The sequence below is a fragment of the Rhinolophus ferrumequinum genome, chromosome 3, assembly GCF_004115265.2.
Source record: "Rhinolophus ferrumequinum isolate MPI-CBG mRhiFer1 chromosome 3, mRhiFer1_v1.p, whole genome shotgun sequence".
Lineage (NCBI taxonomy): Eukaryota > Metazoa > Chordata > Mammalia > Chiroptera > Rhinolophidae > Rhinolophus > Rhinolophus ferrumequinum.
In genome coordinates, this window is record NC_046286.1 from 97,502,179 (window position 1) to 97,520,745 (window position 18,567).

Here is an 18,567-nt window from a genome sequence, read left to right on the forward strand (position 1 = left end):
TTGATAAATTATATTTCTCTATACACCTCTCCTTTTCAGCTCCTTTTTTTATATAAGAAATTCTGCCTGAATTAAAGGTCTGCAGTGAATGAAAGTTATTTGCATTTCAGAAGTTTACCTTTTCAAAACAGGCAGTTAATATTTTATAGGGTAAGTATTCTCATGGAGGCAGAAGAATGAAAACAAAGTTTTGAAAATAGTAATGATATTAAAGCATGCTTAACCCATTCATCCTCTGCGAAATGCATTCTGCTGAGGTCAGGGTTAGGGCTGGCTTATCCCTCCACCTGCCATCAGCCCGCCTCAGCACAGGTGAGTCGGCACGGACAACCGTGACAAGGAACAAAACAAGCCAAGCCACTGAGGGTACCTGGGGGACTCCCGATCCGGCAGAAATAACAATGCTGCTCCTGTGAGAGCCTGAAATTCAATTCTACCTCATCCAGTATTTATACAAGGACTGTCTATATATTGCCCTGAAATAAAAGAAACTTTATACATCAAAATTACAATACTGTGGCTAAAAAACAAATCCACAGGCATTAGATTTCTAACAATATCTCGCTAATGCCAGAATTAGAAAAAATTAAAACCTAAATAAATAAATAAATAATCCCAGCAAACAAAAATCTAGAAAAACCCAAATAATGGAAACATGCACTTTATTATAATTGCTTTTAAAGAAATGGTTAACATCTAACATGGCTCCTAGCAGTTTTAAATTTTTAAAAATCTAATCATAAAATTATCTTTCTTTATAGTGGCTATGAATTTATTGCTTGTAGAACTGAAATTACTTAGGAAGAAAAAAATGAGGACCTAAAATAGATGGAGGTGAAATATGTACCATTCTTCACGATCTAGAACCTCAATATTTGATTTCACTGTTTCATCTAAAATGTTTCATCACATCATTTTGATGTAATTTCTTTATAAATGTTTCTAAAAGCTCTAATATAAGTTATACTCCAGAAATCTCTCTCAATTGGAAGGAATAGAGGAAGAAAATTCAGGACACCCCGTGCCCCCCCCCCAAATACTTGTAGGTTTACTGATCAATATTCTAGTCAACAGTTGTTGCTGGTTTTTTTCATACACACACACACACACACACACACACACACACACACACACATAGCTATGGACTAAAACATAAGATTAAATAAAAGAAAGACTTTTTTTGTGAGCACCCAAATAATTCCTCCTCTTTGTACAGTGTCAGAAAACCACTTTCGGCTTTCAGGTTTCAACGAGCCCTCCCTTCCCCGCCTCTACTTTCTTAATTCTTTCACAGCTAAAAAAGTGAGATAGAGAACCTGGTATTTATCTTCTAGCACCATCAGCAGTTTTTACCTCTCAGATTTCTATGTTGCTTTTTCCTTGCTATTTGCGCGTTAACTTGCTGGAACTTCACCACTAATACCCAGAAGCTGTGAAACGGGCCTCATGTGTGTGTGTCTGTTCATCGCACTGGGGTTCATGTGAAGGTAAGTGACAGAAGGGGCTGAAGATACTGAAGGCTGCGGACAAAAGGTACGGAAAAGGAGACGCTTCCATAATGCTTAGAGACCTAAATAGAGCTCTTCAAGTGCAACGTAGTTTGAATTTTAGGTTGTAAATCTGTTTTTAAATATTACTTTTGATATAAATACTCTTGTCTGGAAAACTGACTTTACTTTTTAATGATTGCATCCACTCCAGACTTTCTGTGGGCAAACAGTTCACAAATTTAACATTCACCAGTTCTGTTCTGTACGCAGTGTTTTGGAACCAGGAGAAACTTCTCTCCTTAGAATGAAGTTCCTAAACACGACCCCTTTGCTTCTGCTTCCTTTCATGGTATTTTTCTACCACCACCACCACTACCACCAGCCCTGAAAGTATGCCTTTATTTTCTACGCAGCAGAAATTTGAGAGAACAGGCCACAAACTGTATCATGCCTGTGGTTGGAGAGGAAAAAAGATTTCATAGCACTATAGCTAAGATGCCAGTGTATTTTTACAAAACAAAAAACAAAAAAAAAAACAGAACAGTGACCTTCATTTTGGAGAACAGATTCTTTCTGTATACATTCTCCAGGCAGAAGAAAGCATTTACAGTCCAATATTCAACAGTAAGCGAGCGCTATGCTAACTGAATGCGGTGTCATATTGTTTCCGCTGATCGGGGCTCTCTGCAATTTATCACTGCCAGTACTCGTTAATTAAGATGAGCAAGCTGTCTGCAAGTCTGAATTACACTGAAATTTATAAAACGTACTGGCTAATGAGAAAAAAGGGTTATAATTGGGAAGCTGAGCATAGACTGATCAACACATAAAGGTTCCTCAACCAAAGTAAAAATGAAGAAACGGATACTAGGGATTCTTAGGCAATGTTAACAGCAGTCTCACTTTTAAAGAATCCCTAAGCTGAAAATGGGCTGGGCAAGGTACTAATTTGGCTGGAGCCTAAAACCCAAACCTGAAAACAGCTATTATGAAACGACAAACATGTGCTTCATTTTGTTCTAGAAACTTTAACTTCTGCTCTATTTTGGTCTCAGTACGAAAAGAAATGAACTGTGTGATGGCAGGAAAAGCCTAGGTAGTCACATCCTTCCAGTAGGTCTGATTCTTAAGAATTCAAAGCCTCAGGGAAAGCCTCTCCTAAAACTGTAAAATCCACACTTTAAGACTATGAACAAAAATAGAATAATGGAATTCAGAGAGCCCAGAACTTAACTTCTTAGAAAATAAATGTTAGAACTCTGGAAAGTTCGTATTTTTAATAAAGGCATGGATTAGTATGACTTCAGATATTTCCCAAAAGCCAGGCGTCAACCTCTTTGGTGAGTCTGCAATCTCTCATTCTCTCTCTCTCTCTCTCTCTCTCTCTCTCTCTCTCTCTCTTTCCCCACCACCCCCCCGCCAGGGAAAGGGAGTGGGTAAAGAGTGCGGCTGATATGATAGTTAATGGTGCGTTGTGCCTGCAGAGGTAGCATTTTCCACACTTCCAAGCACACGGGAGGATTTCACCAGAGGATTGTGGAAAAGGGGAAAGGGTACAGGCTGGAGAGAGATGGGAGGAGACGGGGATGGTGTGGACACTGCCAATGTGCGGCTGAGATCTGTGTGGCCCTGGGTGACTCATTACCTAATATCCTAATGTGACAACATGATGACTAGGTCAGCCTAAGGAAGAGAAGAGAGAAATTGTCATATGATAGAAAATAAATATCATGACATTTGCCATATGACATAAAATAAATAAAAATAGATGTCAATTATAATTTATTGAGTACTTTCTACGGGGGCAGATATTGTTTTGAGTCCTTAAAAGGCACTGAAGTATTTATCTGCATGATACAGGTATTATAATCCTTCCCATTTTCCAGAGGAAAAGACTGAGGCACAGAGAGATTCTGGAAAGCCAAGATTTGACCCAGGTGTTTTGGATTTAGAGCCCATACTGCCTTTTGTGAAATATATATATGATGCATGATAGAGACACTTTAACACATCATTCAAAGATTAATTCCAAAACATAAAAAAGCCATTTCCGAAACCACTGTATTTCTCAAAGGCAGTAAGTACTGCCAGATTAAAACACAGCTGAGCCACAAAGTAAGTGATAACATTTTCCTCTTCTTAAAAAAGAAAGAAAAGGAAGTGTTAAATTATGTTTAGTATCCGTTCACAAATAATGATGTGGTTTTTCTGTTCAGTATTTTTAAGGTTCGATGTCCCTCCTTCGGAACTGTTCGGAATAACCGGTTTTGCAGCAGGCTGTGTGCATCTGGGTCAGGGAACGATTCTGGTCCCAACTAAAAAGGATCGCACATCCTCACAGCAAAATACACTGGCTTAATTGTTCGGGTTTTGAGAATCTTGTACCTGCAGTGAAAAAAGTGCTACCCTAAGGTAAGGATTTTGTAAATGTTTATTAACTAGAAATTAGGGATATCATGCCAGTGACTATGATTTCTCTCCACGACTTTCCTCTTTCAACAATTCACCTGGGTCATGTGCGGGTACATGGTGGGCGCTTAATTAACATTTATCTAATATAACCATATTCTGAATACTTAACGTTTCTAATATATACCAGAGGTGCCAAAATAGTGTATACACATGACTTGTACTCATCTTTTGTTATTGATATATACTATTACAATTTTAATAGTTTTTTCCTTTCTTAAAATGTGTATACATTTTTTTGTATACCCTCTGTATTTATAAATCATTTTAAGGGGTGGATTTAAACTATTCTTTTCTTCCTTATTATCTGTAGAGTATTTTAATTAAGAACACGTTTTAAAAACCTGTAATGCTATTAAAATTCTTTATCAGATCACATAGCCAGAATTTGGTACGTCTGAATCTCCTAACAAGGTAACTGCCCACTTTAGCACAGGTGAAGTTTTAAAAAGAAGCAGGTGGACAGCTCGTTCCTTTACACCACGTACCCAGTACCAGCCGTCCACAGTCACACAGCAGGATGGCAGCCTGTGAAGGCCGGGTGTGAGCTTTCCCCGGGCAGCAGTGTCCTCATCCACACGGGGCCTATTCAGAGGTGCTCTCGGCCCCCACTGCACACAGAAGCCTTTCTTCTTTCTTTCCCTCCATCCTGATTTTGTCTCCTTTCTCTAGCGTTTGTTACTTGCTTCTCTGCTGCACAGAAACGGCTAAAATTTTGACCAAGAGCCATTATAATTAAGCACCAGGATTTCCTAGGCGGACAAAGCTGACGGTGACGCCATGGCCTTGGCGGGCCTCCAGCTCCTGGCTTTGGTCCTGGGCTTATGTGGGGTCTCGGGAGTGCTCGTGGCCACCGTGCTGCCCAACTGGAAGGTGAATGTGGATGTGGGCTCCAACATCATCACAGCCGTCGCGCAGGTGCAAGGGCTGTGGATGGACTGCGTGTGGGACAGCACCGGGATGTTCAGCTGCACCCTGAAGTACTCCTTGCTGGCCCTCCCCACCCACGTGCAGGTCGCGCGGGCCGCCATGGTGCTGGCCTGTGTTCTGTCTGCCTTGGGGATCTGCATTGCCACAATGGGGATGAAATGCATTCGCTTAGGATGGGACAAAGACACCAAGACTCAGGCTTCTTTTGGTGGAGGAGTCTGCCTCATGTCTGCAGGGATCTCTGGTTTAATACCGACGGTCTGGTACACAAAGGAGAGCATAGCCAACTTTCAGGATCTGACAATTCCAGAAAGTAACAAACACGAACCCGGAGGAGCCATCTACATCGGATTCATTTCGGCCATGCTGCTGTTTATCTCTGGCATGATTTTCTGCACTTCCTGCATAAAAAAGAGTCCAGAAGCTTGGTTCTACCCACCCAAGCAGAAACACATCTCTACCGCAAAGCTGGAGGGCAATTCTGCATACAACATGAAAGATTATGTATAAATAACTGTGTAACACGTATGGAATTTTTAGGTGCCCGCTGTGACTTCTGTCTTTATTTTAGATGAAAAAGATACCAGAATTGTGCTTAACTTTCTCTACAAAGATTTAAATACTTAAAAATGACAAGGTCATTTAAAATGCCAACAAACTATCATGTAACAATTACATCTGTTTTAAGGTCATTCCTCCATCACTGTTTTCATGTTTTATGTAAAGCTTCATAATTGAAAGCAGCTCTGATTGTATTAATAAGGTAATTAATTGATGGCTTTTTTTCCTTCCTTTTTAAAATAACCCGTTGATACACCTTCTGAATTGGTAATTAACTGAATTTTATAAAAGAATTAAACTGCCAAGTGTTAAGAATTAAACCTTGCCCTGGTGTTAGCAAGGGATCAGCTGCTTTTGCGATCTGTATGACACCATCACACACAGTAACTGGCTTCTGTTTTCTACCTCTCTGCCTGACAGCTTGTTAGGAACAGAAGAGCTGTCCACTTTTTCAGATGTCACCCAAACTGGCCACCCCAAGTCCCCACCTACTGTGACCGTCCTATCCCTTTGATCATGTTAGAAAAATATCTACATGAATTTGTGAGAGCAGACAATATTATATATAAAGATTATGCAGAACTAAAGGAAAGAAACTGGTAAATGCTACCACAGCAGAGCAAAGCCAAACCAAACCCAAACTCAGATCTCTAGGACTTTTAAAGCATGAAGTCCAAGCTAAGTGATAACAATAAAAGTTTGTTTGTTTGAATATGCTGAAGAAATGGCCTCTTCTGCCAGCAAGAGGATTGTCCAGATTAAGTCACTTTTCCCACTATTTAGATTTACCCCATCTCATTTAATCTCTCTGATTAGTTTTTAGATGAAAAAGTTTACTATTCGGTTGTCATTTTATTCTCAAGTTTGATTCACATTAACAAAAATAATAAAAAAAAATAACACTGCTGTTTTCTTATAAATGAGCTGCTTCAACTAGTTAATGGAGGTGAAAGTAATTTTTAAAGTATAAAGAATGCTTTTAAAAATATAAGTTAAATATCTTATGTATTTAAAATATTTTAACAAGAAAATAAAAAATGGATTTTCTAATATGCAAAGGAAACATTGCACCCTGTTGTTTATAAAATTTAATTCATGCTTAATCATTGGTAAATGGGGGAAAAAGAGCTTCTTTGTACATTAATAATTCAGGAATGGGAAGAATACCCTTATGTGAGTAAATCATTTTTATTTCTTCATATAGAAGTAGAGACTATAATGTTTTATACCTATTTTACTCAGTAGATCATTATTCTCTTCAACAATGTCATTAACTATTAATGGAATAGCTAAAATGAAAAGGTTGTGTTTCATATATGAATTAGGAAGGGAGTCATTTAAACAGGAATTTAAATGATTTTTTTTTAAATTGTATTGGGGAACATTGGGGAACAGTGTGTTCCTCCAGGGCCCATCAGCTCCAAGTCGCTGTCCTTCAATCTAGTTGTGGAGGGCGCAGCTCACTGGCCCATGTGGGAATCGAACCGGCAACCCTGTTGTTCAGAGCTCGCGCTCTAACTGACTGCGCCATCTGGCTGCCCAAAATGATTGTTTAAAGTATGTATTCCTTTTGAGTGGTCAAAATATTTTCTAAACAAATGCCGGATTAAAAATAATAAAAAGAATATTTTAATGCAAGTTAATGGGATAGGATTGCTTCGGCACCCATATGATTCTCTCATTTTGCTTAATGTGACTGGCTTTATATGCAGCCCACATTTCTTATAGTCCTATGTCAGAGTTTGTATATTCTATAGAAGTCAATATATATTTCAAAAATAATTTTCATTGAGCTCTGGCATATTTTCTTCCTAAATAGATAGAGGAGTGTTTTGAACTCTCAGAAAAGCAGCCATTTCACACAAGATAACAGCCCGAGTCTATCCAGACTGGAAATGGCGATGATGAAATGGTATGAGTCCCTCCACCCTGCAGGATTCACCCCTACTGCACTCCTCCCCGTAAACCCCTCTCACATTCACCCCTTGCCTCCCTAACCTCCCACTCATCTTTTAGGGTTCACTTGGGGCCTCCTGTGTGAACTCACTCGTGACTCCCTGAAGAAGTCTGCTGCACCCATATCTGTACTCCCAGAGAACGCTCTAGCAAAACAAATTAGTTCACAAGATTGCATCTCCAACTAGTCTCGGAGACAAGGTATGTTTCTTACCTTTGTGTTCTCAGTAACCAGTCATTGCAAGTGCTTATCTATGACATGCCAGTCCTAACCTAAATACCCTGCATACACTGACTGGTTGAATCCTCCTAAGAACTCTAGGAGGCAGGTACTGTTCTTAGCAGCTTACAGGAAATTGAGGCAGAGAAGGTTAAGTTTCTGAACTTGCCCAAGGTGGGGAGATGGTATTCACCCTGGGAACCTGGGAACCTGGGAACCTTGAGAGTCAGGCCTCCTGGGTGTAAGGTTACACAATACGTATTACTTGATCTAAGTATTGGTTTACTCATGTGAAAATGAGGAGAAAAGGTATTCACAAACTTGCTGTGAGGATTAAATGAGACTATATACACAAGCATGTGTCGGGGCTGGTGAGCATGTAATGTGTGTTGTCCAACAGTTCTCAGTCTAACCCAGTGGTTTTCCACTAGGGTGAGTTCAGCCTACAGAGGGCGCTTGGCAACACCTGCAGAGATTTCCGGTTGACACATCTGGGGGGTAGAGGTACTGGATCTAGTGGGCGGAGGCCAGGAATGCTGTTAAATATCCTACAAGGCACAGGAGAGCTGCAGCCGGTAAGAAAGAATCATCCGGCCCAAAATGTCAATAGTGATGAGGCAGAGAAACCCCGGTCTAATCTATTTGAATATATTTGCACTTTTGATTAAAAAGTTACCAAAACAACCTCCCCCACAAAATGCCAAAAAAACCCCCAGAATATCATGCTTATTTTTTATCTATGGGGCAGATCTGTGTGTATATGTATGTGTGCATGCATGTATGTGTGTGTGTGTTTGTGTGTGTGTATATCTGAAGAAATCATCTAGCAATTCTGGCAGAAATAAAGACGACTTACATTAACTCAGAATTGGGTATAAGAATGGACAGATTTAAGAGATAGGATGTAGGGGAAGACAGAAGCTGGTAACTAGTGACTGGTCGTGGATAAAGGTAAGGAGGAGTGGTGGGGCCCTTCAGAAGACCTCCAGGTGTAGGCTTGGATGACCTGGGAGATGATGACGACGTTAGCGTACTGAATATGCGGGGAGGAGCAGCCTAGGGTGGGTAGGTAGAAAGTGCAGTTTTGCACGTGGATTCAATGTTTTATCATTACATTTCTTTTATCGCTGTCTTTTTAGCTTTATGACTTACGCATACATCAACTTTATCGACTTTTCAGATTTATATCATAGCCTGTAACTCTGCGGTATCCTCTGGCATATCTCTTTATTACTCCCAATAACTTTTTTGTTTATTTCATTGCATTTTATACATATACAAAATTGTCATTTGCAACATGGCGATTTTATTTCTTTCTTAGATTTATAATTACTGTGTATTATATTCTTGAGTAATGAAAGCATAACTACTATTCAATTAGACTGTAATACTAAATACTCTTATTTTTATTCAACATTTATTTTATCTGATTTTTGAGGAGGATGACTCTGTTACTTCTCTAATTACAAAACTGGCTTTTAGTTTCCATATTTATTTTTATTTGAGACTCACCCACTTTCAAAAAAAATTTGAGGCAACTTCCAATGAAATTACCGGTACAGTAAGTACAAAAGCCAATGACAAAGGTGAACGACTAACGTTATAAAGAAAAGGAAGAGAGAAAAAATGCTAAAAAATAATCCTGGATGAAGGCTGGTAAAGGAATTAAACATGACACTTAGTTTAGAACTTCCCAGCAAACAAGGCACACAAGGAATCTGACAGCTTGGTCTGCTGGCAGGAACCCACAGAGGTTACTGTTGGCACCTCGACCTAGCTCCTTCCTCTGGGCCCAGCACCCAGGCCCCAGCGGCAGTGAGTGAGGGGAGCTGATGGCTCACAGACCTAGACCTACCTGTACTGGAAGGTTACAACATCACTGCTTCTCGGAGGAGGCCGGCAGCCACAGCCTGACCAACACAGGGGTACAAAATGCTGCTCCCTTGCGTCAAGGCAGGACTCACTCTCTGGGCCAGTTTGCACCCCAGGGCTCCCCTTCAGCCCCTACCCCAGTCTCCAGGTGGAATGGTATCTTTGCTTAGCTTTTTCCTCTGCCTTAACCTGTTTCTCTCCCTTCCATTCTCCCAAGAACATTCCTCAATTCACTTTCACAGAAATCCTTATTTCAATCTTTGATTCTACGAAACCAGACCTAACAAAGAAGAATATTAGTTAAGCAGAAAAATATTATTAGTCTTATGACTTTATGTCCAAAGGATTCTCAAATACAGGGTAAGATACAACAGAAGTAACATCCTCAATCTCAGATTTCAAAAAACACAAAGGCATGAAAAATAGCTGTTTCTTTTCTTTTTTTAAAAAACAAATTTTATTATTGGGGAACACTGTGTTTCTCCAGGGCCCATCAGCTCCAAGTCCTTGTCCTTCAATCTAGTTGTGGAGGACACAGCTCAGCTCCAAGTCCAGTTGCCGTTTTCAATCTTTAGTTGCAGGGGGCGCAGCCCACCATCCCATGTGGGAATTAAACTGGCAACCTTGTTGTTGAGCTCGCGCTCTAACCAACTGAGCCATCCGGCTGCCCCGAAAATAGCTGTTTCTATGTGGACCCATCCATTTACTAAGCTCAAGGCTATTTCACACATAGGTCGAGGCCTCAATAGCTGTGCAAGCACCGTGGAAAGCCTCTAAAAGGCTGCCCTCAAAGGCCAGTCATGGATGCCTCAAGTCCTAACCTTTTCTCTATAATATGTCATGGGTGTATCACCGTTAATTCATCTAAAATTGTGCTGATGCAATTTATGCTTTAAATCTTCACCATGTTTAGGAGTAACATGCTTCCTATACTATACATTTCCTATACTATACATTATAGGCAAAAGTAGATATAAATTATGTCTTAAAATTTATGTCTTAAAATTATAATCTGCACTACTCTAATAGGATATTACAATTTGGTCCACAGATATTTGTTTATAATCCTAACAGTAATACCTCCCTTCCACTGCCTGCCTCCATGCCTGATGCTCGTATCAGGCCCTTTACATTGATTATCTCTATTCCTCACAACAACCCTTCAAGGGCGATATTATTGCCCTAATTTGATGTATTAAAACTCAGCCTATTAACGTGACCAAGTTCTCATAACCAGGAGCGCTGGAATTCCAGTAGGTCCAGCTTACTTCAAAGTACTTCTAGTTCTTCCACTAGAGAATGCTGCCTTTCTTACGTCAATCAAAAGAAACTGTTGCAAATCTCATATTACAGCTAAGTGACTTTTCTACTAGGTTGGAGTACAGGATAGTGGTCAGAACTAACACCTGTTCATTCTGTGGGAAGGATGTTAGATCACCAGACCCATGACCACAATTTATAAAAGAAAAAAGATGACAGCAGAATTTTGAAAGAATAGCTAATAGTTCGGTATTTCTCAAATTGAGCAATATGCAGGCTAGCTGAAAAAAAAGTTACTACGAAACCCTAGAAATATGTGGATGCTCAGGGGTCTTTAGATGCCAGCTTGAGCAACTTTTAAAAAAAGTTTTATTCTCTCATGGAAGCACTTTTTCGTTGTAAATTTGCATTGTTAAACGGACATTTTGTCCTGTAATAATCGTTTTATTAACTCAACAGTGAAGTAAAAATAAAAAATTTTAAAAATTCTAACTTAAAATCCATATATGACAAACTCCAGTAGTTTCAGAAACACTAGAGTAGACCAATACAATCTAATTTTAAGAGCCTAAGAGGTTGTGTTTTCTGTATATAGAAAAGAATTTTGGATTCAAATTTTGGGGACTGCATTAGAGAAGTTAATTAAGAGTAAAGAGTTTGGCAAGACTTTTGTTCACCTTGTCAGCACAGAATTGTAATAGTTCCACAGGGGCGAAAGTTCTGCCATTAAAGCGTGATTAAGTTTGTTAATACCAGACTGATGGACAGAAGGGATAACAGAATCGCAAAGGCAAATCCTAAGGTGGTTATAAATAAGCTCTTCTTGTCATATGACAAAAGAAATTCTCTTTATCTAAGTGTTAAAGAGTTTTGGCTGAGAATAGGTATTGAATTTTAGTCAATTTCTTTTGAGCATCTATACACACCTCTCTCTTGACTCCCCCAGGAAACTTCCTGACCTCTGTTTTAGAACTTGGCCTATTTTACCTCGTGTTGTGGTTATCTGTCATTATGACTTTCTCTTTTTGCTTTCAGAGGGTTTAGCACAAGGGGCAGCCTTGTCCCGTTATTTTATCATCTCTGTAAAAACTCTTCCATTTTCTTAAGAAAACAAATTTTTAAAAACATTGTTTAATGTACCTATCATCCAAATATTTTCTGGCTTTCCTCAGAGTATTCCTGGTCTGCCCTAATATGGTAAAACTACTTCAGAGCAGAGAATTCTTTCAGAACTAAAATTTAATCCTTTGATTTACTGTTTTCCTTTATCATAATACATTTTCTCTCCACCTTGATAACTTATTTCCTAGATTAAATAAATCCTCTGCATGTAATATTTACAATCTGATGAAAAGGACGTAAAGAAAATTGCTATGAATATGTTTAATTTGCCAAAAAGCAAGCATCCCTTAAAAAAAAAAAAAAAAGAGAGAGCCAAAGACATAGCTAGCTCTTTTTTCAAATAATAAATATTTTCATAAAGCCTTCATCTTAGAGGAAAGAACGTTTAATTAACTAACAAGGGTACCTTATCCCTAAATCAAAGATAAAGGTGATAACAACCTCTAAACACCATCAAATACCCTCAACAGGGTAATTAAAATAGAATTAGAAACTTTACATTAAAAAATATTCTAATATCCACTCTAAGAAAACCTTGGTAAAATTAGGTAGCCTAAAGATTCTGGGTTATGGTAATAACTGTAACTATAAAAGCCTAAAAATAAAGATCTTGGTTTCTGACATAATTGGGTCTGACACAAACAAACATACACTCGTACCTCTGGTTTGGGGACAAAAGCCCGACCTGGAATTGTAAAGACGTGCTGAACACTGCAGAGGTACTGGGCCATAACAGAAAGGCGACTTCGCTGTTTGCTTCCTGTACCGGCTGTAAGTCTCTACGGAAAGGCAAAAAAGAATTTTGGCAAATAATTAATTAATCCAGTCTGATCATAATCAAAAGATAAACAACTAATAGAAACTATGTGAAGAGTAACTCAAATGAACCATAACCATAAATTATGCTCAACCGTTGCAAATTAGGGACATGCAAATTAAAACCATAATGAGATACAATTTCATACCCATGAAATGAACAAAATTTAAACAACAAGAAAAAGAACCTGGTAGAACCTAGTATTGCTGAGTACATGGAGCAACAGAGACTCTCATAGGTGGCTGGTGAGAGGGGAAGTTAGTACAAGCACGTTGGGCCATAATTTGGCGATGTATATAGTGAAGCTGGAGTTGACTAAGCCCTCGTGATCCTTTAGGTCTGTCTACCTTTAGGAATACGTTCTGGAGAACAGTTTACATACCTACACAGGAGATATGTGGAAGAACGTTCACTTCGGCATTATGTGTGAGATAAAAAAAAGTGGAAAAACATGAAGGTCCGTCAACAGGTGACTGAGTAAGTAAACTGTGATAATTTTGACAGTGGAATACTAAATACTACTAGTTGAAATGAATAACAAGGGTTACCAACATAGATCCCAAAATAGAGTAAAATATAATTAAGTGACAGAAAATATGTACAATATGACTTCATTTATATAAAAACTTCAAAAGATTACTCCTTAGTGTGTGTGTGTGTGTGTGTGTGTGAGAGAGAGAGAGAGAGAGAGAGAGAGAGAGAGAGAGAGAGAGAGAGAGAGAGAGAGAGAATGCATGGGAATAACGAATATAAATTTTAAGACCGTACAAATCATGGGAGGAAAAGAAAGGGGATAAAAGGCTCCAAACATATCTACATCATTTTATTTCTTAAAAAGATATGAAAAATGGCAATATGTTAAGACTGGACAAAGCTGGACAAAAAAATTAGGCAAACTTATCTTTCTGAAATTCTCCTGTGTTCTGAGAGCTCACTAGACATTCTACACCTCTTCTGAATGACGTGGGGTCAACACCACTGGAGTAATCCTGGGCTAGGTACACAGGCGGTGCGCCTCACCACTAATAGTCAGCAGCGCTTTCTGCGTGGTGTGTACTGCGCTGGCTTTTCTCTTCCCTCCTTCACGGTCATGGGCTGACCTCTAATAGATCCTTTTACTTTGCTGCTTCTGACCCGCTGTGGGCATGAAAATCACGTAATTTGGCTTTTAAGCGATTTTGCCTTAAGTAAGACTAAAAATAGGTTTTAATCTGAGATGCTGAGAAAATTTCCTACGGGCTAAGTTAACAGATTTTGTAGCATGTATTTTGTTACTCAGAAGCCACCCTTCAATCTCATTCCTTTTTCTTTTAAATTACCTGGCTCTTGTCTGTATTTGGACAGCTGAAATTATTGGGAAGTTGAGATTAAGACAAATGATGAGTATATCTGACAAAATAATCTCCTTACTAAAATGTGAAACCAAAAAAATATATATGTATATCTCAAACAAATATCAAAAATATAAACACAAATAATGAAAGTATAGATTTAAGTAAAATAATAAGGTTATGGATCAAGTGGTCAAAAATATTTCTAGTTCTTTATTAAAAAAGGAGCTTAATCTTACCACTGGTATAAAATTAATTCAAAATGTACTGGGCAAACTAGCACAGATCAAAGCAGTTGTATAAATGTGAAATCTAGCATGAATATAATCACAAAATTGGAAAATAAACCAAAAGAAATGCTTAGATTTTAAAAATTAATATTTCATCTTGTATTTTCTACCATTTTTTTTACTTTACATCTGAAAGGTATGTTTCCACTGATGATTTCAAGAGATTTAAAAATCACTTTAACCAGAAAAGCAATCCAGCGAGCTATAGAAGTAAGCTAATTTGATATAAAGACACATTTAATTGGTGTATACAAATGCAACTGATTTCTGAATATAAATTTTGTATCCTGCTACTTTACGAAAGTCATTTATCAGTTCTAATAATAGTTTTTTGGTGGAGTCTTTAGGGTTCTCTATATATAGTATCATGTCACCTGCGTATAATGACAATTTTACTTCCTCCTTACCAATTTGGATGCCTTTTATTTCTTTTTCTTGTCTGATTGCTGTGGCTAGAACTTCCAAAACTATGTTGAATTAAAGTGGTGAAAGTGGGCAACCTTGTTTTGTTCCTGATCTTAGGGGGAATGGTTTTAGCTTTTCCCCACTGAGTATGATGTTAGCGGTGGGTTTATCATATTTGGCCTTTATTATGTTGAGATATGGTCTCTCTATTCCCACTTTGCTCAGAGCTTTTATCATAAACGGATGCTGGATTTTGTCAAATGCTTTTTCTGCATCTATTGATATGACCATATGATTTTTATTTTTCATTTTGTTAATGTGGTGTGTCACGTTAATTGATTTGTGGATATTGAACCTACCTTGCATACCAGGAATGATTCCCACTTCGTCGTGGTGTATGATCTTTTTAATGTATAGCTGGATTTGGTTTGCTAATATTTTGTTGAGGATTTTTGCGTCTATGTTCATTAGGGATATCAGCCTATAGTTTTCTTTATTTGTAATGTATTTGTCTGGTTTGGGGATCATGGTGATCAAGCAGCCTTGTAAAATGAGCTTGGGAGCCTTCCCCTCTGAATTTTTTGGAATAATTTGAGAATAGGTGATAATTCTTTTTTGAATGTTTGGTAAAATTCACCTGTGAAGCTTTTGTTAGTTGGGAGCTTGTTGATTACAAGATATGGAAACAACCGAAATGCCCATCAATAGGTAACTGAATAAAGAAACTGTGGTATATTTATACAATGGGAGTATTACTTGGCCATAAAGAAGAATGAAATATTATCATTTGCAGCGATATGGAAGGACCTAGAGAATATTACGGTAAGTGAAATACGTCAGATGGAGAAAGACAAATACCATATGATCTCACTTATATGTAGAATCTAAAGAACAGAATAAATGAATAAACAGAAATAGACTCGGAGATATAAGGAAAAACAAAACAAAACTGAGAATTGTTAGGTGGGAGGGGATGAAGGTAAAGGGATTAGAAAGTACAAATTAGTAATCATAATATAGCCATGGGGATATGAAACACAGTTTGGGAAATATAATCAATAATGCTGTAAAGATTTTGTAGGGAGTCAGATGGGCACTTGTCATATCAGGGAGACAACTTTATGGACGGTGCAGATGCCTGACCACTGCAGTGTGCACCTGACGCTGAATAATATGGAATGTCAACTATAATTAAAAATATATATGGGGGGGCAAAAAACGTATACAAGTGGACACTTTGGTCGGCATTGCTCAAGGAGTAGTTCGCCATAATCAGAATTGTCTAGACACTGATGGTAACCACTCTGGAGCATCTCTTGTAATTGCAGAAGTCAAACGTGACTTATATTCATCTTTTGTTATCAGTATATATTGAGTATTACAATTTTAATAGTTTTTTCCTTTCTTAAAATGTATATACCTTTTGTGGCACCCTCTGTGTGTGTGTGTGTGTATATATATATATATACATGTACTCACAGGATGTGGAGTGCAGCATAGAGAATAGTCAATGGAACTGTAACAGCTATCTACGATGTCAGAGGGGTAGCAGATTGGGGGAGGCGGGGTATCACTTTGTGAGGAGTGTAAATGTCTAACTATTACACTGTTTTCTACAACCTGAAACTAAAAACAAAACCAAAACAAAACAAGACACAGACATTTAAGTCATTTCACTTATGTGCTACGCATCCATTCCTGCCAGGGCAGGAGCGGTCCTGACCATTGACTTGACCCATCCAATCTTTGCAGTAAATACGCGCATGGTATGGAGATGAAAACATGTGAACCATATGGCTTAATTTAGAAGGAAGCAGCACACACACCTGCCCTAACTCATTAAAGAACAATTGAAGCCACAGACCAGAAAGCTCTGCAAAGGACTTCATTAGAAGCTAGCATAAGAGTTAAGTGGTCTATCAACCATTCTAACTGAATGGATATTTCTGTGACACAGATATTATAGGTAAAGCTATGAAAATTCAAACTCCATTATAAGATAGATGACTGCAACAGCAAAAAGGCCAGGAAACCAAACCTTAATTTTTCAGTAAAAGGAAACCACTAACCCTTGAGCTTTTAAAAGCATTCTGAATATAAGAATAAAAGGGGTCAAAGAATTTGCAAGGACAGTGTTACTTTTTTTTTCCTGATTCATCTAAAAATTTTTAAGTACAAGTAGGAAAAAATGGCTGATTTTTGAAAAGTGAAACAGCCACATATCAGAGACAAAGAGAAACTATATAATTAATGAAGAGGTGACTCTCTCCCTGCTAGGGATGTGACCATTAAACTGCCAGGCTCCCCTGGAGATGGCAGGAGATAAAGAGGCTGATGCTGGACCCAGAAAGAAAAGACCATAGGTCCAGCCACACGGAGAAGGGAGCATCATGACCTTAGCAGACACATATGACCTGTGTTCAAGTTCAGCTTTCCTTGTAACTTTACCTCCATGACCTTTCTGAATGCATTCAATTACCGAGTCTCAGTTTCATCATCTATACAGTAAGGTTAGATGAGATTTGTTAAGGTTTCATTTATTGCTACCGAGTCTGATTCTATTTCATGACATGTAACTATATACTGTCTGTATGTCGCTTAGTGTGTGTGAGATGAATCCTTACATTTAGACAGTACAGTCCTAGACAGAAAGGAGTAAGAGGAGTGCGCTCATTTATTTCTGTAATGACGCTCACTTATTTGTAACTCACAAAGCCAAGCAAAGAAAGTTTGAAAGAGCTTTCGGTGGCTAAAATACAAAATTACAAATAGAATTGTCAAGAACAAAGAGAGGGTATATAAGAAAATGATGCTATGTAGTCTCTCACTGAAATTTTCACTTGCAAAATGTGAAAAATCAGTCAGAGGACCAGTGTTATCCGTACTTCTAAGGCATGCCATAAATTATAGGCTCAATATAAACTCCTTTCAATATTCATACTAAAAATTAACTAAAATCAACTTTTTTTTGTTAACGAAAAATAATCGCATATGGTGAAGTTGAAACAACACTATTATTAATAACTGCAAATAACATTCTGAGTCACTGAAAATATTACTCCACCTCTTAAGCCTCTGTTCCTTTGCTCTTTCCCAAAAAAGAATCAGAATACATATTATTTTGCATCTCTGTTGTTATTCAAGAACAGAAATACTATAATAATCATGTTCGCTAAGAAAAAAAAAATCCAAGGACAAATCCAAAGGTTGAGAAAACCAACAAAGAAAACTATTAGCATGGCCTCAATTCAAGCCAACAGAAGAGAATGAACAAATTCATGAGCACAGATTCCAAAGCCCTTTGGAAAGTACAGATGTCATCTTAGAGTTTCTAACAAACATAAAAAGGTCCTCCATTTTTGAGATGGATTTTATGGCCAAATACTCTAAAGCAAAATTTCTCAACCTCGGCAGTATTGACATTTTGGGCTGGTCAATGCTGAATAATTCTTTATTGTGGGGGCCTGTTCGTGCACTGAAGGATGTTTACCAGCATCCCTCATTTCTATCTACTAGACACCAGAAGCACCCCCCCACCTGTGACAACCAAAAATGTCCCCAAGGTGTGGGTGGGGCAAAATCACTCCCTTGAGAATCACTGCTCTCAAGGGGAAGATGGGTAAAGAGAGAGGGATAGATCTAAGAAGCAAAATTCTCATGATGCACTCATACAGTATTTGAGAGCAAGGCATCTAAAGAATTGAACTAATGTAGTCTGTCCTCAAACAAATTCTGGTATTAAAAAGTTTTATACAGAAACAACCATGAAGTTGAATAAAATATAAGAAACAATAGTTTTCATAAATGGGACAACAGGCAGTGTGGAGACGCGATCACTGACAGG

The 18,567-nt window shown here is 38.2% G+C and overlaps 2 protein-coding genes across 2 annotated transcripts in view; one reads left to right on the top strand and one right to left on the bottom strand.

The window, feature by feature from the left end:
- The window catches only part of TFB1M (transcription factor B1, mitochondrial), a 53,676-nt gene that overhangs the window by 13,000 nt on the left and 22,109 nt on the right, over positions 1 to 18,567 (bottom strand). The window contains exon 5 of the mRNA XM_033096230.1: positions 12,540 to 12,659. Within this exon, the coding sequence (XP_032952121.1) occupies positions 12,540 to 12,659 (120 nt within the window). The remainder of the gene's footprint in view (positions 1 to 12,539; positions 12,660 to 18,567) is intronic.
- On the top strand, positions 3,206 to 6,436 carry CLDN20 (claudin 20). Its single transcript, XM_033096256.1, has 2 exons — positions 3,206 to 3,902; positions 4,632 to 6,436. Exon 2 carries the CDS (start codon positions 4,740 to 4,742, stop codon positions 5,397 to 5,399), a length of 660 nt encoding a protein of 219 aa, XP_032952147.1. The 5' UTR covers positions 3,206 to 3,902; positions 4,632 to 4,739; the 3' UTR covers positions 5,400 to 6,436.